Raw genomic sequence first — 23,457 nt, forward strand, 5'->3', positions numbered from 1 at the left:
CGGATGCCATGATCTTGGTTTTCTGAATGCTGAGTTCTAAGCCAACTTTTTCACTTTCCTCTTTCACATTCATCAAGAGGCTCTTTAGTTCTTCTTCACTTTCTGCCATAAGGGTGGTGTCATCTGCATATCTGAGGTTATTGATATTTCTCCCAGAAATCTTGATTCCAGCTTGTGCTTCTTCCAGCCCAGCATTTCTCATGATGTACTCTGCATATAAGTTAAATAAGCAGGGTGACAATATACAGCCTTGACATACTCCTATTACTATTTGGAGCCAGTCTGTTGTTCCATGTCCAGTTCGAACTGTTGCTTCCTGACCTGCATACAGGTTTCTCAAGAGGCAGGTCAGGTGGTCTGGTATTCCCATCTCTTTCAGAATTTTCCACAGTTTGTTGTCATTCACACAGTCAAAGGCTTTGGCATAGTCAGTAAAGCAGAAGTAGATGTTTTTCTGAAACTGTCTTGCTTTTTCAATGATCCAGTGGTTGTTGGCAATTTGATCTCTGGTTCCTCTGCCTTTTCTAAAACTAGCTTGAATATCTGGAAGTTCACAGTTCATGTATAGTTGAAGCCTGGTTTGGAGAATTTTGAGCATAACTTGTGCAGTAGTTTAAGCATTCTTTGGCATTGCCTTTCTTTGGGATTGGAATGAAAACTGACCTTTTCCAGTCCTGTGGCCGTTGCTGAGTTTTCTAAATTTGCTGGCATATTGAGTTTAGCACTTTCACAGCATCATCTTCCAGGATTTGAAATAACTCAACTGGAATTCTATCACCTCCACTAGCTTTGTTTATAGTGATGCTTTCTAAGGCCCACTTGACTTCACATTCCAGGATGTCTGGCCCTAGGTGAGTGATCACAACATCGTGATTATCTGGGTCGTGAAGATCCCTCTTAGTGCCTTGGGGGATGCTAAACAGTAATCAAGCAACCACAGAAATGTGGTGGTTTAAAAGATAAACTATTAATTATAATATTTGCTATTATCTTCACTCTTTGAACCCGCAAAGAGAATTCTGCTTTTGCCATTGAAGTTTCTCCCACCTAGCTTCCTCTGAACGTGCTCTGCATTAGGGAGAATGCTTTATCAGCTGGAAATTGACCTAATGCATAGACAAAGACAAAACTTTGGAACTAAACATGAGCAACTTGTACAAGAAAAGTAGAGGTTGATGGAAATCTTTCATAATACAGCTAAATTAAATTTTTAAGAATAATACCTGAGGGACACTGTTTACTCATTTAAAGTAGTAAATAGTTTCTACTTTAAAAGGAGTCTTTTTTAAACACTATTTTTCTAGCTGACACTTGGTAACTAATTTCAGTTATTTGAATGCTTCCATGTGCCCACTTTGTGGTAGGAGGTATAGAAAATCAGGGGCTACCAAAATAGGATAATATTATGTCTCTACTCTAAAGACGATTGATTGATTGAAAGTTGCTCAGTCTTGTCCAACTCTTTGTGACCCCATGGATTATACAGTCCATGGAATTCTCCAGGCCAGAATATTGGAGTGGGTACCCTTTCCCTTGTCCAGGGGATCTTCCCAACCCAGGGATAGAACCCAGGTCTCCTGCATTGCAGGCGGATTCTTTACCATTTGAGCCACAGGGGAAGCCCCTAAAGACAGTTAGAGTTGTTGATAAGAAAATGTTGACAGATTTAGAAGACAGTGCAATGCAAGACCTTTTTTTTTAAGTACCAACATGTATGACTGTAGCAATGAGCACATTGTGAACTGATTAAGCATGCTTTTAGAGAAATGCTGTTCTAAAAACTTTATGATTGTCCCTTTTCTAGTAATAGTACTAAGTTCTCTTTCGACTGTTCACTTGATAGAAAATTCTTTCTGGTATTAATCACATCTATATATTTGGCCTTTATATTACACTACCTTGTGATTTCCAAAACATTTTGTTGTTCTTACTAAGATTATGATTTGGGGCTTTATAGTATTGTTTTGAAGATTATTATGAGACTTTAATTTAGTTTCTGAATATTATAAGTAGCTCTAAGTAGCTGTTTTTCTGTTAGAGGGAGAATCTGAAAAATTTTTTTTAATTTTATCTTGGAAATTAGTTTATTCATTATGTTTAATTTTAGGAAATGGTGCTCTTGCAGAACATTCTGAAAATGTGCATATTTCAGGAGTGTCAACTGGTAAGTCATTTTTTGTAATGTTTAAATTTCATGCATGACTTATATGGTAAATATTGAAGGCCACCTGGTATCTTATGAAGTGATATTTGGCTATAAAAATTATTACTGCTTTTTGCAGCATGTAATAAGGAAAGAACTGGAACATGGAGAAATTCTCACAGATAAAATTGATACTTGCATGCCTGTGGATTGATTATACTTTTCCAGACGGACTGCATAATTATTTTTCTGTACAAACATTGAACCAAGAGAAAAGTTAGCTCAAGTTGAATTTGTGTTTTCTTTCCATACAAAGTTATATGAAATGAAATTTATTAAAATGTAATTTTGAATGCTGTTCATAGCATTGGAGCCTTAGAAATTAGCATTTTTGCCTGATGTTTTAGATGAAATGCTACTATACATGAAACTGTAGTACTTGAATGCACAATTTATATGTTACTAAAAAGCACCCCAACAACATTTTTGCATCTATGAGATTCAGAAACTTGCTAAGGTAAATGCATTTTCCCACTCATTTAAATGCTTTTATTAATTAATAATTACTTAAGGGTCCATAACTATTAAAATGTTCATTCTTAATATACAAATAAATAATAAGGGCAAAGAACTATATTCAATATCTTTTAATAAACTAATAGAAAATAATCTATCACCTAAAATTAACACAGCATTGTAAATCAACTGTAATTCAATTAATTTTTTTTTTTCATTCTTAGGTGAGTTCTACAACTTTGATACCATTTTTACCTTATCAAGTACAGTTACTTGGAGAGCAAAATCTTTGATTTTCACATAAACTGAAATAGAGTTTACTATTATTCCCTATATTCTTAATGAGTTTTCTGTAGTTAAAAAAATTGCACTTGGTGTGTTTGTCAGTTTACTTCTTGATTTCTTCATGTTTTCTTACAATTTTGTGGTTTTCTCATTAAGCAAAACTGAAGGTTTCCTCTTTTGTTTTAGATCTGATTTTATATTTAAAAAGTTAATAGACTTAAGAAGTCGTCAAGGAGTTAGCCTGTGACAGGCCAAACAGATCGACAGGTCTGGTTTCCTGAAAGTGAAAAACAGGTGCCTTTGCAGCCTATGTTAATTATTTTACAGTGTGTTTCCCCATTTTCATATGCTTTCAAATATTATACAGTTATGTATATCAAGTTAAAAAAGGTTTATTTAGGGTTGACCTTAATTTTCTCCCTTTTTCTACTTTGGATATCTACTGAGAATTGTGATGACTTTTCCAAGTTGTCACTATGAAGTAAGAAATTGTTTACAAATGTTTAATTTACACAGCCAAATGATTATTACCTAATTCAGTGATTTTCAAATTTTTTGGTCTCAGGACCCCTTGTAAACTTTTAACAATATCAGGGATTGTATGTATTAGTCTACTCAGGCAGCTACCATAACAAAATACCATAGGCTGAGTGGCTTAAATAATAGATACTTAGTTTCTCACAGTCTAGAGGCTAGAAGTCCAAGGTCAGGGGCTGGTGGTGTAGTTTTCTGATAAGACCTTTCTTCCTGACTTGCCGGTGGTGCCTTCTCACTGTGTCCTCACATGACATTTCCTGTGTGTGCTCTCGGAGCAAGTGAGGTGGTACTCTGGTGTCTCTTCCTCTTCTTTATAAGGACCCTAGTCCTATGGGATTAGGGTCCCATCCTTATGAGTTACAGCCTGGCTTCCAAATTACAGTCACATTTGAGGGTTAGGACTTCAGCAAATGAGTTTGGAAAGGATGCAATTCATCCCGTAACAAGGACTTCAAAGAGCTTATGTTTATATAGGCTATAGCTACTGATATTTACTGTATTGGAAATTAAAACTGAGAAATTGTTTAAAAACTTCTTCATTTACTTGCATATGAAAGTAGTAAATCCATGGCATCTTTACATCAATAACATTTTACTAAAAATGCATTTTCCAAAACAAGAACATCAGAAGAATGGTATTGCTTTACAGTTTTGCAAACTTTTTAAAGATTGGCTTATAAAGGAGTACCTGGATTCTGACATCTGTGCACTCAGCCTTTTGTAACGTTTTGCTGTGTTTGACAATATGAAGACAATCCAGCAGTACACCAATGTGTAATTTGAAAAGAGAGGAGTATTTCCAGAACTTTTTTCGGATAATTGTGAAGATTCTTCTTTGATATAATGCCAGAACTCAACAAGTGGTGGTTTCTTAAAGGTTAGTTGCAAATGGGATCTGAAACTGCATCAGTGAACTTTTGTTCCCTGTTTTACAAAAATCCAATGACCATTCTTTCCCTTTAAAGGGGTTTTTTTCCACCATGCATGATTTTGTAATATGAATTAGATATTTGAAAATATTGGTTGGCTGAGTTATGTGGATTTATAACATAGGTTTATTTTCTCTAAAAATCTAAAATTAAGGTGTTAGCAGAGTTGGTTTCTTCTGAGGCCCCTTTCTTTGGTTTGTAGATGGCTGTCTTCTATCTGTATCTTCTCATGGTCCTCACTCTGTGTATCTGTGTCCTGATCTCTCCTTATTGGAACACCCATCACATTAGATAGGGCCCACCCATGAGACTTCATTTTAATTTAGTTGCCTCTTTAAAGATCTTGTCTCGAAATTCAGCCACATTCTGAGGTACTGGCAGTTCAGACTTTAACATAGGAGTCTTAGGGGTAACACAGTTCAGTCTGTAACAAAATGAGTGTTTGAATTAAATGTATTTATATATCAATAAATTAATTTCAGAGTCCAGTGAAACCTTATTAATGGCTTATTGTTTTTCCTGAAAGTTTGTCTTATAAAGTCTTTCTTTTGTGGAAAGAGAAGATTAAGATGAAGTGTATCCCAATCATATCATTAAAAATATAAATGGATGCTCTCTCAAAACGTGATTTTGGATGTACAGATTTATTGCAGTTTTTCTTTAGTCAGTATGGAGCTATAGAAGGTGTAATGCTTGGTATAGTATAAGCCTTCTGAATTCCTTGTATACCTAGTTGAAATGAGAGCCCTTTCATTGCTCTTATAAATGGGAAATTAGCTTTTGGAAGAATCTCTAAATGTAGGATTTGCTCTTTCCTGGGACCAGCAAGCAGCAAAAGTGATGAGGTGGCTCAGTGTTCTATGGAGCTGCGTGCCTCTGCTCTTCACCTGCTCTTTTCACCTCTGCTGCTTTATTCGACAGTGCTTAGCACCTTAGCTCGTTCATTCTTTACTTTCCGGAAATTTTAATGACATTTTTTAAGAATTTTAACTTATGTGCTATAGTATTTTAAGGTAATTTATTACCCAGATCAGGACACTTTGAAAGCAAAAGGGTACACTGTTTTCAATATGCTGATACCACAAGCAAACCAGAACTATCCTAGACAATTTGGAATATACAGTCACCCTAACTGTAATGAATTAAATTCATTCAGCTTGTATTAAACACCTGATATGTACCTTGTGCCAAGAAGGATAGGAGTAAGTAAAAATATTCCTTCCCAACTGAGCAGGCTCATGTGCTGCTCAAGCCAAGGCCTCCTCTGCCCACTCTTGCAGGTTCCAGGGTCCTGAGCGCCACCACCACCAAAGTCTCCTTTGACCACACTTGGGGCCCATGTGGCCCATCCATGCCAAAGCCTCCTCCAGAATCTACCCTGGGCACCCCAGCATGAGAGCAGAAGCTGCCAATGCGGGTGCGGCCAAATGCTAAAACATGGGGTTAGGAAAGTGACTCTAGGGAGAGGACTGCTGTTGGCTCTGCAGAGACAACATGAAGCGATGGGAAAATCTGAACAGACGAATCACAAGTAGGGGCTTCCCAGGTGATGATACTGGTAAAGAATCCGCCTGCCAATTCAAGAGACATAAGAGACCCGGATTCGATCCCTGGGTCAGGAAGATTCCCCTGGAGGAGAAAATGGCAACCTGGTCCTGTATTCTTGCCTGAAAAATCCCATGGACAGAAGAGCCCTGTGGGCTACAGTCCATGGGGTCACAAAGGCTCTACATAACAGAGCACACACATAGGCATAAGCAGTCACAAGTAATGGAATTGAAACTGTGATTAAAAATCTTCCAGGAAACAAAAGTTCAGAACCAGATGGCTTTATAGGTGAAATCTGTCAAACATGTAGAGACGAGCTAACACCTATCCTTCTCAAACAATTCCAAAAAATTGCAGAGGGATAAATACTCCCAACCTCATTGTACGAGGCCACCATCACCCTGATACCAAAACCAGACAAAGATACCACAAAAAAAGAAAATTACAGGGCAATATCACTGATAAACATAGATGCAAAAATCCTTAACAAAATACTAGCAAACCAAACCTAACAACATGTTAAAAGGATCATAATAATGATCAAGTGGGATTTATCCCAGGAGTACAAGGATTATTCAGTGTATGCAAACGAATCAATGTGATACACCATATTAACAAATTGAATAAAAAACATATATTCTTCTCAGTAGATGCAGAAAAAGCTTTTGACAGAATTCATCATCCATTTATGATAAAAAAAAAAAACAACTCTCCAGAAAGTGAGCATATAGGGAACCTACTTCAGTATAATAAAGGGCATATATGACAAAACCACAGCAGACATTCTCAGTGGTTAAAAACTGAAAGCATTTCCTCTAAGATCAGGAACAAGACAAGTATATCCAGTCTCACTACTTTCATTCAACATAGTTGTGGAATTTGTAGCAACAGCAATCAGAGAAGAAAAATAAAAGGAATCCAGGTTGGAAAAGAAGAAGTAAAACTCTCACTTTTTGCAGATGGCCTGATACTATACATAAAAAGTCCTAAGGATGCCAATAGAAGACTGAGCGACTTCACTTTCACTTTTCACTTTCATGCATTGGAGAAGGAAATGGCAACCCACTCCAGTGTTCTTGCCTGGAGAATCCCAGGGACAGAGGAGCCTGGTCGGCTGCCATCTATGGGGTCGCACAGAGTCGGACACGACTGAAGCGACTTAGCAGCAGCAGCAGAGCTCATCAATGAATTTGGTAAAGTTGTAGGATACAAAATTAATACTCAGAAATCTCTTACATCCTTATACACTAACAATGAAAGATCAGAAAGAGAAATTAAGGAAACTATACCATTTACCATGCAACAAAAAAAAAGAATAAAATACCTAGGAGTAAACCTACCTAAGGAGGCAAAAGAGCTATCTTCAAAGAGTTGGACATGACTGAACAACTTTCACTTTCAAGACTAAGTTACTCATGAAAGAAATCAAAGATGACACAAGCAGATGGAGAAAAATACCATGTTCTTGGATTGGAAGAATTGGATTGTGAAATTGACTATACTACCCAAAGCAATCTGCAGATTGAGTGTTATGCCTGTCAAATTACCAAGGACGTTTTTCACAGAATTAGGACCAAAAATTTTACAATTTGTATAGAAACACAAAAGACCTCAAATAGCCAATGCAGTCCTTTTTTTAAAAAAGATTTATTTTATATTTTGGCTGTGGTGGGTCCTTGTTGCTGCACTCGGACTTTCTCTAGTTGCTTCCAGCGGGAACTGTTTGTGGCAGTGCTTGGGCTTCTCACTGTGGTGGCCTTGCTTGTTGTGGAGCGCAGGCTCTAGGCACACAGGTTCAGTAGTTGCAGTACACAGGTTCAGTAGTTGTGGCAGATGGGCTCAGTTGCACAGCAGCATGTGGGATCTTCCTGGATCAGGGACCAAACTGGTGGTATTCGTTTCATTGCAAGGTGGATTCTTAGCCACTGGACCATCAGGGAAGCCCGGCCGAAGCACTCTTGAGAAAGTAAAACAGAGCTGGAGCAATCAGGCTCCCTGACGTTACACTATACTACAAAGCTACAGTAATCAAGGCTGCATGATACTAGCACAAAAACAGAAATATAGATGAGTGGAACAAGATAGAAAGCTCAGAAATAACCCACGCATCTATGGTCACCTAATCTGTGACAAAGGAGGCAAGAATATGCAATGGAGAAAAGACAGTCTCTTCAATAAGTGGTGCTGGGAAACTGGACAGGTACATATAAAAGAATGCAATTAGAACATTCTCTAACACCATACACAAAAATAAGTTCAAAAATGGATTAAAGATCTATATGTAAGGCTAGATAACTAAAAATTTCTTTGAAGAAAACATAGGCAGAACACGCTATGAGATAAATCACAGCAAGATCTTTTTTGACCCACCTCCTAGAGTAATAAAACAAAGAGAAACAATTCGGATTTAATGAAACTTAGAAGCCTTTGCACAGCAAGATAAACCATAAACAAAATGAAAAGACAACCCTCAGAACTGGAGAAAATATTTGCAGATGAAGCAACAAACAAAGGATTACTCTAACAGCTCATGCAGCTTGATATCAAAAACACAACCCAATCAAAAATGAGAAGACCTAAATAGATACTTCTTCAAAGAAGACATACAGATGGCCAACAAACACATGAAAAGGTGTTCAGCATCACCAATTATTAGAGAAATGTAAATCAAAACTACAGTGAGGTGTCACCTCACACCATTTGGAATGACCACCATCAAAAAATTCACAAACGGTAAATGCTGGAGATGATGTAGAGGAAAGGGAACCCTCTTACACTGTTGGTGGGAATGTAAATTGATACAGCCACTATGGAGAGAAGTATGGAGGGTCCTTAAACTATTTTAGTAGTTTAGTTTAGTAGAACTACCATGTGACCCAGCAATCCCACTCCTAGGCATATACCTGGAGAAAACCATAATTCCAAAAGATACATGCACCTTAGTGTTCATGGCAGCACTGTTTACAATAGCCAAGACATGGAAACCACCTAAATGTCCATCCACAGAAGAATGTATAAAGATGTGGCACATATATACTACTGAATATTACTCAGCCATAAAAGGAATGAAATGATGCAATTTACAGAGATGTGGAGAGACTTAGAGACTGTCATATAGAGTGAAGTAAATCAGAACAGGAACAACAATTATCGTATAATACTGTTTATATGTGGAATATAGAAAAATGATACAGGTGAACTTATTTGTAAAGCAGAAATAGAGATGCAGAAGTAGAAAATGGATATATGGATACATATGGACATATGGACAGGAAAGGAGGGGTAGGGTGAATTAGGAAAATGGGATTGACATATACACTAAATATGTATAAATCAGATAACTAATGGGAACCTACTGTATAGCACATGGAACTCTACTCAATGCTCTGTGGTAAATAGGAAGGAAATCCAAAAAAGAGGGGAGATACATATATATATCAGCTATACATTTATATATAGCTGATTCACTTTGCTATACAGCAGAAAGTAACACAACACTGTACAACTATACTCTAATAAAATTAATTTTAAAAATATTCCTGTCTCAAAGAACTGACCATAGAATTGAGAAGATAGACATGCGATAAGTGCACCTGTAGTATGTTCTTAATGTAGTAAGTCCTGTGGTAAATAATGACCACGTTAAGGTTGATCATGAATTTATAAAAAGCCTAGTTACAATGTCTGGTGAGAGGTAAATGATTTAATATTTTTCTTTACTTAGTTGTGAGTAGTACTAAGTACTTAGTTTTGTTTATTCATATGAATTTTTATGGGAATTAGTAATTTATGATTAATAATATAGCTTGGGTTCTTAGGCCTCAGATAATTTATTTCTATTTCTAGCATTCTGGTCATTTTCATCTTCCTTTTCCTCAAATCTTTGCTAAGAGATATGTTTTTATCCTTTTGCTGGTTCTTATGCTATAGGAATTGTCACGAGAAAATGGGAGTTAGCAAAAAGTATACATCTAACAGTTGTATAATGGAAAAGAATGATTGGATAAAGTGTTATTTTTTGTATGCTTGCTTTCTTTAGAATTTTTTACATAATTTCATACATAAATCATGAAATTTTATCATAGAAATTGTAAGTAATTTAATTGTATATAAGAAAGTAGGAAGGCTGTTTTAATATTCTTTTTTTAAAATGCCTAAGTTAAATGCCTCCTGTTCTCTTTTAAATGTCTAAGTTTGTAAAATGGCTAATTTATTGTTCATCTCCTACATAGAATGAAACATTTTTTAGATCAGATTGATTTATACATATTAAATATATTTGATTTTTAATATGTATCTGCTTTGAATTTTACTATATAATCTATATGTATTTGAATCAGAATAATTCTAGGTGCACTCACCTATAATGGAAAAGAATTTAGAAAAGAATATATATATATATATATTTATATATACACACACACATATATACATATATAACTGAATCATTTTGCTGGACACCTGAAACTTAACATCATAAATCAACTGTACTTCAATTTTTTAAAAAAAGAATATTTCTAGATGTAATTTGATTATGTCCTCATTGCTTTTAATTACTTCCAAATCATTTTTTTGTTTTCACAAATTCTGTTAATACATTATATAAATTACATTAAATATTTATAAAAATTGGAAAAAGAGCAAAAAGATTACAAAAATCACCCACTAACCTTGTATTCTTAGTAACTAATAATATTATAATTTATTTCATTTGTACTCTGTGTATACCTTTAAAAATAATTGTATTTGCATTTGGATTATAAGTAATTGTGTGTCCTGCCTTTTCTATTTAACATTGTATAGAATACATTTTTTTCATAGTTATTATTTTAATACCTATATAGTAAAGTTTCCATCCTCTGGCTATATTGTAATGTTCTTAAACATATCATTGGGCTTTTTCCCAGTGGGTTCTCCCTAGTCTGGATTATGTTGCAAGGAACAATTTAATATATATTTAGCCCTTTTTTAAATTTCTGAGATTATTTCTTTGGCATAGATTTCTAGAATTGGAATTACTCTATCAAAGGTCATAAAGAATTTAATGACTCTGAAAACCTTTTGACAGATTGCTTTCAGAAAGGATTGTACTAATTTACAGAGCTACCCCCAAGAAACGAGAGCACTTAAACCGCATATAATCATGCCTTTCCTGTTTAACTTGTTTCCTACCTTGTTTCTATTAAAGTCCCAACCTTTTATTTTCCCCAGACTGTTCAGAAATGTAACTGTTTACTTCTTTTCAGATTCATGGCTCAGAGTTTTGACATTGCAAAGAATAAAAGAATGAGATTGGCTTTCTTTAATGGTTAAGCAGAAACTACCCTGAAATTTAAGACTTTCTGGTTGCTAATAGGTGCAGATGTTGAACAAGTGCTTTCTGAGCTAGAAAGTTTTTATTTATGAAATTTAATAAGTTATTCCCAGTTCACCAATGATACAGCTGCTGAATGTTCCTACCTTATAACATCTGTAGCTAAAAGCTCTCAGGTTAGCCCAGTCTTGAATCTTCTTTATATTTGACTTCAAATCTTTTTCAGGCAAGGCTGACGTTTCAGAAAGCAGAGAAAGAGAGTTATCTACTTAGGAAGTTTCTTTCCTAATACGTATTCATATTAATTGAATTACCAGAGTATAGAAAATAGTAGCTGTTACCTGTTATTCTTCCTATATTCTGTCAGAATTTTTATTTTATTAAAATCATCACCCTTTCTTGTTTTTGTGTTTTTCGTTTTATAGTTCCTATTCTTGTCCTCAATGGCCTAGCATGCTACTGATCCTATAAGTCTTTTAAAACTAATAATTTAGTTGTGGGCCTTTTAAAGTAGGAGATATTTTCCTTTTTTTTTTTTAATTTTTTTAAAAAATTAAAATGTGGACCATTTTTAAAGTCTATTGAATTTGTTACATATTGCTTATGTTTTGATTTTTTGGTTGCGAGGCATTTGGAATCTTAGCTCTCTGACCAGGGATTGATGCCCCCTGTCTTGGAAGGGGAAATCTTAATCACTGGACTGCCAGGAAAGTCCCTAGGAGATATTATTTCTAAGTTGCAATCATTTGCTTACAAATTATTGAGCAACATTTTACACTAGCATGAAGCACTGTAGTAAAATAGCTTTAGTTTTATCCAGTTTTAGGTTGAATACTACAATATGGTATATTGAAGTTACCCTGGAAGAACATCTTGGTTTAGTAATACTTTTATTGTCCTAGAATTTTCAGATCTTACCCAAAAAAAGTCTGAAAGGAAATGAAGCTTAAACTATAGTTATTTGATAGCAGTTCACAGTTGTTTTTTAAATATAGAAAAGTTGCATGAATAAAACAACAGGTACAAGTGGTTCTTTGTACCTTTCTTGTTATTTTAATGTTATTTTTAATTATTCAGTTAAATACCTGGACCTCTTGCTAAACTTATGAAAAAGAATTTCACCAGTTCTTTTGAGTAATACAGTATCTTTTATTCATGTTGCAAATGTCAGGGGGAAGGAAAGTTTATGAATTTTATAGTTTTTAGGATTTCAAAATATAAAAACACAACTTTGTGTGAACCCAAGGAACTGTCCTTCGAAGAAAGTGAGTGGAGAATACAAGACAGTACATTAAACAAAAAAAAAATTAGTTCAGGAAACAACACCACATTAGTTTTTAGGATTTCAGAATATAAAAACAGAACTTAGTATGAACACAAGGAACTGTGCTTCACATGAAGAAAGTGAGTGGAGAATACAAAACAGAGTACATTTCAAAAACAAAAAAATACCACTTTAGTTTAGTTTATAAACAATGACTATACAAACATTGCCTGCCTTCAGAGAGTTTATTTTTGAAACACTTGAGCTTTTGGAGTAGAGCATTCCCTGTTAATTTTAGCAAAGATATAATGGTAGTATTATAATGTTTATATAATATACTTTTATATGTAATATTATATGCTGCATAATTAAATCTACTATAACTTTTTATACAATAATATATTTTATGTGAAGCGTTTACCTAATCATAACATTTCATGTGTTATAAATATCAGATGTTTACTGAACAATTATGTTTATAGCAAGATTATTATATCTTATAATTGTATGTTCTTAATAAATAAAGTCAACAGCAGAACATTAAATGTAGCAGTACCATAGACAGAACAGGGTGTAATGTGACAGAGTATGCAGTGTGTAGATGGCAGACGTGATCATCTGCTCAAGTAAGCAGGCAGGCCAGCTCTGCTGAAGGTAAAAAACAAGTTGCATTCAAACATTTGACATTTTCTTTTCTACTCCGTTAACTTTGAGAATAATTTTTTTAAACTTTGACAGTAATTATTCAGTGTGTTGTTCATTAAGTCATGTCTGATTCTTTGTGACCTCTTGGACTGCTGCACTCCAGGCTTCCCTGTCCACTACTCTCTCCCAGAGTTTGCTCAGATTCATGTCCATTGAGTTAGTGTTGCTGTCTAACCATCACATCATTTGGCTCCTTCTCCTTTTGCCTTCAATCTTTCCCAGTATCAGGGTCTTTTCCAGTGAGTCAGCTCTTTGTATCAGGTGGCCAGAGTATTGGAGCTTCAGCATCAGTCCTTCCAATGAATATTCAGGGTTGATTTCCTATAAGATTGACTGATTTGATCTCCTGTGGTCTGAGGAACTCTCAAGAGTCTTCTTCAGCACCACAATTTGAAAGCATCAGTTCTTTGGCTCTCAGCCTTCTTTATTGTCCAACTCTTGCATCCTTACTTGAATACTGGAAAAGCCATAGCTTTGACTATACAAACCTTTGTCAGCAAAGTGATGTCTCTACTTTTTAATAAGCTCTCTAGGTTTGTCATGGCTTTCCTTCCAAAGAGCAAGCCTCTTTTAATTTTATGGGTGCAGTCACCATCCTCAGGGATTTTGGAGACCTGAAATCATGTTAATTATTTGTACTTTTGCTAAGGCATGGATTTGAAGATACTGTGCATCTGTTGTGCAAAAGCCAGTCACTTAGCAGATGAGCAGCGTTAATTAACAGACCCATATGGGACTTCCCTGATAGCACAGTGGTAAAGAATCCACTGCCAATAAAAGAGACACAGTTTTGATCCCTGGGTCGGGAAGAGAAAAAAATGGCAACCCACTCCAGTATTCTTGCCTGGGAAATCCCATGGACAAAGGAGCCTGGCTGGCTGCAGTTCATGGGGTCGCAAGAGTCGGATATGATTTAGCAACTAAACAACAACAAACAGATTGAAACAAGTTGGGTGATTTAATTTTAAGCTGCAGTGATAGAAATATAATACCCAGAACATATAATATCGTCAAACTCTTTATTCCTCCCTTAAACATAATCTGAATATTAGGTTTATTTCAGGATGTCACCCTTGACAGAGGACACCAAGACTGGAATACTCTCAGAAGATGTGTTATACTAAAAACTGTATCAAGGCTGATAGCAATGACTTATAAAATGGTGAACTTCAGGGCCAGTTTATCTTTTCTCTGGTGCTAATTCCTGCATTTCTTCTATGTTTCCAGCAAGAATCACAGTAAACTTCAAAAATTAGTAGTTTTTCCCATTCTGGAAATACAAGTAGTAGCTTGCTTAGCATTTTATTCATCTAGAGTGCTTAAATTTAGAAAATGTGAGTAACGTATCAATCGTTTTTATACCCTTCCAGGAAAAAATTGCCCTTTTACGGCCTTTTTAAAAAGGTATAAAAGGTTGAATCTTCTGTATTCATTTTATCTTATGCTTTGCCAGCAAAATTCAAAATTATTCTTGCCCTTAGAAATTTTAGGATAAAAATAGGTAGTTCCATTAAGAGTACTCTGCTGATCTTATATTCATATTGTGCTGTAACCCTCTTAGAACTAAGAAGACTGTATTTTCTTTTTAATTTTCCTTCTATATTTTCCCACATTTTGTACCTATTTTAACTCTTTAAAATGTATTTTACTGCCATGTAACCCCTGATTATTATTTGTTTGTTCTGGACATTGTTGTCACTATTGTTTAGTCGCTAAGTCTTTTGCGATGCCATGGACTATAGTCTGCCAGGCTCCTCTGTCCATGAGATTTCCCAGGCAAGAAGACTGGAGTGGGTTGCCATTCCCTTCAGGGGATCTTCCCAACCCAGGGATCAAACCTGGGTCTCCCATATTGCAGGCAGATTCTTTATCACTGAGTCACCTGGGAAGCCCTGGACAGTAGTGACCTTTAAGAAGCCAAGAAGTTAATGCCTTGAATAGAGCTAAAGACCAAGTGAATATTTTGGTCCTTGAAAAAATCATTAAGAATTATAGGAATAAGTTTATTGCTGTATCCATTCTTAAGTATCTGCTCTAATGTAGAGGAATGAATATCCAGTTATTATTCATTCTGGATATAGGATATCCTGGGTATAGGAGTTCCTGCTTTCAAAGGTATGTGTGATTCCCAAGTCTAAGAGTAATGAGAGAGTATCCTAAGTGTGAGTGATAGATTAATATAAAGGTTTCTGCTTATACTGATTCTTACATTTTAAATAATTAAAAAGCTTTCCCATGTTAGACTAGTAAACATTGCTATTAGAGTGCTAGTAATTATTTCCCTAAAGGGAAAAGGTTAGTTTGCTGACCTCTCGAAAAAATTAGAATGAAATGCAAAGTAATTCTAAGGGGTACTACTTATATCCAACCTGTCTCCTTCCAGCTCAGTCCATCCTCAGAATGTTGACTCTTCTGAGTTTCATCATGACAGAGCTCAGGTATTAAAGGAGTCTGGACAACAAAGGTCAAAAAATCAAGATGCTAAGTGTGAGCAACAAACCCTGTCAAGTTGCAGAAGTGGACTTTCAAACTGAGTTTCTTCCTGACCAGGGCTTCTGTGTTCCCTATTGAGTTGCAAAGCTGAGCTGTGTCCTTCCAGGGGGCATCCTGCCAAAGGGCCATCTTGTACTTACATGTCATTCATCTTGCAGATTCTGACACTCAACGGGTTACTTGCCCTGTGTTCTCAGCAATCCATGGTCTTCATGCTCGACATGCTTGCTTTCTAAACTCTGCCTATTTGTCCAATATGAAGAATCTATAAGAACACAACCACTTTCCATTAGTTGTCCAGCCTTCTCTGGTTTCCTCTTCTCTACTTCTCTTTCCTTTGAAATACCTCCCTCAGCATTCACTGCCTACCCTTACTGCTTCTATTCTGCCCCATATCCTAATCAGCTTACCTGGAGTTAATGTATATATGTACGTACTATTATTAAAAGAACTTCTAGAATCCTGTTTAATTCCAAAGAGACTGGAGTTTTGTTCTGCCTGCAGTCCCTGTATAGATTTGTAGCTGATAGGAATCAGTCTTTAGAAACTTTAAGTATACCCTCTTTATCTGTGCTATCATAGATTCTGTACCTTTTTCTCCATGTAAATATAGGACCAAGACATATTTTTTTACCAAATGAGACCACTTTTATCTTTATTGAAATTCTATTGAGGCCTCTTCCCCCCCATCCCCTGGTAATATTTCCAGGTGGCAGAGGGAGCTCCCTAGTGGGCAGTAGTATGTCCTGGCAACCAAAAATTCCACATGCTGCTACTAATGTAATACCTGGTGCAGCAAAATAAATAAATATTTAAAAAGTAAAGAGTGCCACTCTATAGCCTACTGCCTGGACATTTAATTTTTTGTGACTTTAGGAAAATTACTTAATTTCTCTGTACCTCCATTTTATAGTCATTGGTTAAATAGAGCTAATAATAGTAAAAATTAAATGTGAAAAGACATGAGAAGAAGAAGTACCTGATGGGCAGTAACATTATCATTAGCCAGGGGACCTACAGACCTGACCACACACTCCGCACTTTGAGTATATTCACAGATCTTGAATTTATGAACCATAAGCTTCTGATGAGTGACAAAAATCTCATCTTTAGCACTTTTCACCATACTGTAATTTTTCAAATTGGTGCCCTTCTTTTAAATTAACAGTGGACCACTTGGCATTTGGTTTCCAGGCTAATCATCTAACTATACACTTTAATTTTCCATGTCTGCCATGTTTTGCATGATTCACTTATTAACCTCAGGATCATTCATAGGTTCATCACACATGACCATTCAACAGTCACCATTTGCTTGTGAATTTTTTTACTTTGGAGATGGTATTTTTTTAAGTTCATTTGTTTCCATTGGAATCAAACCCTTTTTATTTGTATTTTCAACATGTGGAATTGCTTTTGTATTCAACAGCCATAATGAAGTTAATATTTATGGAGCACTCTATGCACTGAAAAAATGAGATGGCCAAATGATAGTGAGCACCGTTGACTATAAATACTTTGAAATAGAGTGAGCGTGCTTTTGTTTTATACTGAAACTTGATCAAGTAAAATTTTACAAGAGTTTCTGTACTTGCTTTTTAGCTGATCTCTTTGCTGTACCAGTTTGCCTTCCCACAGGTTGTATACAGCAAGGTAATGTTACACAGTATTTGTATCATATCACTTCTTGTAGCAGTAGCATACCTTGCCTTAGCTAGTATCTATAGAATTCACTGAATTCTTTTAATTTGGAATGTGCTCTTTATTCTGATTGTTCTCACTTCTATTCAGTGAAACCCTTTGTTAACAGACAAACTTGACTTATACATAAGGCCCAAAAGTGGGCCTTTGTTTCTGTTTAATAATACCCTATGCCTTATGACACATTGTTTATAAATACACACTATGTCATGTGGGACTATATTGTCTTGTATGCAGGGTCTTCCCAGGTGGCTCAGTGGTAAAGAATCCGCCTGCCAATGCAGGAAAAGTGGGTTCGATCCCTGGGTTGAGAAGATCCCCTGGAGAAGGAAATGGCAATGTACTCCAGTGTTCTTGCCTGGGAAATCCCATGAACAGAGGAGCCTGGCAGGCTACAGTTCATGGGGTCTCAAAGAGTTGAACAGGCTGAGCAACTGAATAGAAATACGTCTTGTATGCTCTCATAACTATTTATGTGTTTCTTGAGTTCAGTTAATAATCATAATTCATTTTTACAAAGCTTCAGTGTTCATGAGAACATTAATTTTCATTTTCTTTTGTGTTTTTCATATGTATCTCATGTACTTAAGGTGGCAGTAAGCACAGCTGATTTTTACTTGAATTTCAGCTTTGTAATTTGTTAAAACAAAAGGCACAAAGATTTCATATCACCTTTAGTCACAAAGCGCCAAAAACCCTTGTCAGTTTTGAAAAGAAACCCCATTCTTCATCTGTGGAACAGGAAATTGTACTTTTTCCCTTACAAGTAGAACTGTAAATTTCTTTCCGTGTCTCTCTTTTTCAGGTCTTAAAAACCATAAAATGTTTTGAAATCGTCCTCTTCTCTCCCATGTGGCCTCTAAAATAGTGGTTGTTTGCACAGTTTCTATTCTATAAATGGTTACTTTAAAGATAATAGGTATGGTATACAAATCTAATTTTAAAATCATAGTTACCTGCTTTTTCTGTGGGATTATTGAACTAGTATCAGAATAAGCATGAAGAAGTCTTGAGTGTTTCTCAGTTAGTTTTGCCCTGTTTTCTCAATTCTACAGTGAGATCTTTGTATTTTAAACCTAGAAATTATCAAAATTTTATTAAGAATGCCATCAAAGAATCTCTACCTATTCACTTTTCAGTTAATTCTCCTTCTCTTAATTGAAAACATATGCCATCAATTAAAAAGTGTATTCTTTAATTTAGCCTTTAATGCCTTTTAACCACTAGCATTGTGATAATGCTGTTTTCTTTTTTCATTCCAAATGTCCAAATGAAATAGGCTTTAGGGGAACTAATCAGATAACCAGAGGCTTCCCTGGCGGCTCGGATGATAAGAGTCTACCTGTGGTGCAGGACCTGGGTTCAATCCCTGGAGAAGAAAATGGCAACTCACTCCAGTATTCTTGCCTGGAAAATCCCATGAACAGGGGACCCTGGCGGGCTACATACAGTCCATGGGATCACAAAGAGTTGGACACGAATGAGTGACTAACACTTACTCTAATCACTGCATTCTATGAAGAAGATGCTCTGGGAGTTGAAAGTTGCTAACTTTTTTGAATGAACATTTGGAACTCTTAATTTGGGAGCTTCTATTTTGAGTTATGGGAAATCTGTCAAAACAAGAGATATATATTATCATCACCCAAAATACTTGAATACTTGTTTATATCTGAAGATACTGACTAAAGTAAATTAAACAAATTTTTTTTAAGGTATTTCTCTTCTGAGAACAAAAACTTGACACTGATTATTCAGTTCAGTTCAGTCGCTCAGTCGCGTCTGACTCTTTGCGACCCCATGAATCGCAGCAGGCCAGGCCTCCCTGTCCATCACCAACTCCCGGAGTTCATTCAGACTCATGTCTGTCGAGTCGGTGATGCCATCCAGCCATCTCATCCTCTGTCGTCCCCTTCTCCTCCTGCCCCCAATCCCTCCCAGCATCAGGGTCTTTTCAAATGAGTCAGTTTTACACATCAGGTGGCCAAAGTACTGGAGTTTCAGCTTCAGCATAAGTCCTTCCAATGAACACCCAGGACTGATTTCCTTTAGGATGGACAGGTTGGATCTCCTTACAGTCCAAGGGACTCTCAAGAGTCTTCTCCAACACCCCAGTTCACAAGCATCAATTCTTTGGCTCTCAGCTTTCTTCACATCCAATCTCACATCCATACATGACCACTGGAAAAACCATAGCCTTGACTAGACGGACTTTTGTTGGCAAAGTAATGTCTCTGCTTTTCAATATTCTAGGTTGAATATTCAATATTCTACGTTGGTCATAACTTTCCTTCCAAGGAGCAAGCGTCTTTTAATTTCATAGCTGCAGTCACCATCTGCAGTGATTTTGGAGCCCCCAAAAATAAACTCTCACTGTTTCCACTGTTTCCCCATCTATTTGCCATGAAGTGATGGGACCAGATGCCATGATCTTAGCTTTCTGAATGTTGAACTTTAAGCCAACTTTTTCACTCTCCTCTTTCACTTTCATCAAGAGGCTTTTTAGTTCCTCTTCACTTTCTGCCATAAGGGTGGTATCATCTGCATATCTGAGGTTATTGATATTTCTCCTGGCAATATTAATTCCAGCTTGTGTTTCTTCCAGCCCAGCATTTCTCATAATGTACTCTGGATATAAGTTAAATAAGCAGGGTGACAATATGCAGCCTTGACGTACTCCTTTTCCTATTTGGAACCAGTCTGTTGTTCCATGTCCAGTTCTAACTGTTGCTTCCTGACCTGCATACAGATTTCTCAAGAGGCAGGTCAGGTGGTCTAGTATTCCCATCTCTTTCAGAATTTCCCACAGTTTATTGTGATCTGCACAGTCAAAGGCTTTGGCATAGTCAATAAAGCAGAAATAGATGTTTTTCTGGAATTCTCTTGTTTTTTCTATGATCCAGAGGATGTTGGCAGTTTGATCTCTGGTTCCTCTGCCTTTTCTAAAACCAGCTTGAACATCTGGAAGTTCACGGTTCACGTATTGCTAAAGCCTGGCTTGGAGAATTTTCAGCATTACTTTCCTAGCATGTGAGATGAGTGCAATTGTGCGGTAGTTTGAGCATTCTCTGGCATTACCTTTCTTTGGGATTGGAATGAAAACTGACCTTTTTCACTCCTGTGGCCACTGCTGAGTTTTCCAAATTTGCTGGCATATTGAGTGCAGCACTTTCACAGCATCATCTTTCAGGATTTGAAACAGCTCAACTGGAATACCATCACCTCCACTAGCTTTGTACATAGTGATACTTTCTAAGGCCCACTTGACTTCACATTGCAGGCTGTCTGGCTCTAGGTGAGTGATCACACCATCGTGATTATCTGGGTCATGAAGATCTCTTTTGTACAGTTCTTCTGTGTATTCTTGCCACCTCTTCTTAATATCTTCTGCTTCTGTTAGGTCCATACCATTTCTGTCCTTTATTGTGCCCATCTTTGCATGAAATGTTCCCTTGGTATCTCTGATTTTCTTGAAGAGATCTCTAATCTTTCCCATTCTGTTGTTTGCCTCTACTTCTTGGCATTGATCTCTGAGTAAGGCTTTCTTATCTCTCCTTGCTATTCTTTGGAACTCTGCATTCAGATGCTTATATCTTTCCTTTCCTCCTTTGCTTTTCGCTTCTCTTCTTTTCACAGCTATTTGTAAGGCCTCCTCAGACAGACATATCGCTTTTTTGCATTTCTTTTCCATGGGGATGGTCTTAATCCCTGTCTCCTGTACAATGTCACGAACCTCAGTCCATAGTTCATCAGCACTCTGTCTATCAGGTCTAGTCTCTTAAATCTATTTCTCACTTCCACTGTATAATCATAAGGGATTTGATTTAGGTCATACCTGAATGGTCTAGCGGTTTTCCCTACTTTCTTCAATTTAAGTCTGAATTTGGCAATAAGGAGTTCATGATCTGAGCCACAGTCAGCTCCTGGTCTTGTTTTTGCTGACTGTATAGAGCTTCTCCATCTTTGGCTGCAAAGAATATAATCAGTCTGATATCGGTGTTGACCATCTGGTGATGTCCATGCGTAGTCTTCTTTTGTGTTGTTGGAAGAGGGTGTTTGCTATGACCAGTGCGTTCTCTTGGCAAAACTCTATTAGCCTTTGCTCTTCTTCATTCTGTACTCCAAGGCCAAATTTGCCTGTTACTCCAGGTGTTTCTTGACTTCCTATTTTTGCATTCCAGTCCCCTCTAATGAAAAGGACATCTTTTTGGGGTGTTAGTTCTAAAACATCTTGTAGGTCTTCATAGAACCGTTCGACTTCAGCTTCTTCAGCGTTACTGGTTGGGGCATAGGCTTGGAGTACCGTGATGTTGAATGGTTTGCCTTGGAACAAACAGAGATCATTGTGTCGTTTTTGAGATTGCATCCAGGTACTGCATTTTGGACTCTTCTGTTGTATTAAGAGATATATTAAGAAAGCAAAATGAACAAAGGCTAAAATATAGTCATTCTTGGCCCAAATGCCATGTGTCTGCTGCGGGAAAATCTCATATTCTGCAAAACTGAACACTAACAGGGCTTATGAGAAACATAGTTTTGGTACAGATTGCTTACAACTACATAACTCTGTAAGTACAGCCCTAACAAATAAAATGTTGCTCCAAATGCCAGGACAAATATCTCCTGACAGTTACACCTAGACTCAGTCCATACTTTGCAGCCACATACTCTGAAGTTCAGACTTCCTCCTTGAAGATACATGCTTCTTCTAATGGACACCAGTTTAATCAAAACTAAAAACATAATTCAGAGATACCCTTCATCAATTAAGGTGTTCTGTTTTATTTTGATAGTGGGGAAAGGTGTTCACATCTCCATCTATACTTGCTGCCTCCCAAGATGTCTTAATACAGAGGAAAGTCTAGCAGTTCTTTTTTTTTTTTTTATTTTAATTGGAGGCTAATTACTTTACAATATTGTATTGGTTTTTCCATACATCAACATGACTCCGCCACGGGTGTACACGTGTTCCTCATCCTGAACCCCCCTCACACCTCCCTCCCCATACCATCCCTCTGGGTCATCCCAGTGCACCAGCCCCAAGCATCCTGTATCCTGCATCGAACCTGGACTGGTGATTCGTTTCTTACATATTATACATGTTTCAATGCCATTCTCCCAAATCATCCCACCTTTCCCTCTCCCATAGAGTCTAAAAGACTGTTCTATACATTTGTGTCTTTTTTGCTGTCTCGCATACAGGGTTATCGTTTCCATCTTTCTAAATTCCATATATATGCTTTAGTATACTGTATTGGTGTTTCTTTCTGGCTTACTTCACTCTGTATAGTTCTTTAAAACAGTAAAAGTAAGCACTTCTTGCAATAAAAGAAGTTACTTGCTAGGGGTTTTCTCCTGCTCCTGGTTACTTGACATCATTCACATGCTGGGAATAAGATCTTTCACAACTTTGCATTATACTGATGAGATTTCTCTGTTTGCCAGTTATATATATACTAACTCTATTGAAGAAATAATCAGATATTAGCTAAAATAACTGTGTAAGCAATAGAGATGATATGGGTAGAAAAAATGGAAGTAAAAGAAGATTAGGTTGGGTACATTGTAGATTGGAGTATAGTCAAAAATCTAGAAAGACGTTTAAACTAGCAGAACTATATGCAAATTTTGTTTAAAACAAACAAACAAAAATTCATTCCCTAAAGCAACATTTTGTGAGTGTATATCCCAACTCATGTCAGATATCCAGTCAGTTATGGCATAATTTTACATTCTTTCCAGAACATGATAGTGCCCAGCATACATTAAATGAACAATCACTGCCCTCTTTCACATTTAGCCTGGCCACTGCCTTAATAATCATCTCAGTGTGACATTCCAGGCATTACTGCCAACCAGTCTGCTTTGGTCTATCATGTGATGTTATGTATCAGCAGGTTGCTGTAATCCAAACAGTGGGCTAATCTCCTTACCAAAATAGTTGTATTTATTTCTTGCAGCACTGTTATGTGGTAGGTAGTGTTTTAATCCCCATTTACAAGTGAGGAAGTAGATGCTAAAG

At 36.6% G+C, this 23,457-nt stretch overlaps 1 protein-coding gene across 2 annotated transcripts in view; it reads left to right on the plus strand.

Moving 5' to 3' along the window:
- Positions 1 to 23,457, plus strand: part of LRP12 (LDL receptor related protein 12) — a 93,633-nt gene that overhangs the window by 38,978 nt on the left and 31,198 nt on the right. Inside the window, exon 2 of one of the 2 annotated variants that reach the window (XM_055546470.1) lies at positions 2,108 to 2,164. The exons of the other annotated variant lie outside the window; for it this stretch is intronic. Within the exon in view, the coding sequence (XP_055402445.1) occupies positions 2,108 to 2,164 (57 nt within the window). The remainder of the gene's footprint in view (positions 1 to 2,107; positions 2,165 to 23,457) is intronic. 2 annotated transcript variants of the gene reach the window in all.

Source organism: Bubalus kerabau, chromosome 14, assembly GCF_029407905.1.
Source record: "Bubalus kerabau isolate K-KA32 ecotype Philippines breed swamp buffalo chromosome 14, PCC_UOA_SB_1v2, whole genome shotgun sequence".
Classification (NCBI taxonomy): Eukaryota; Metazoa; Chordata; class Mammalia; order Artiodactyla; family Bovidae; genus Bubalus; species Bubalus kerabau.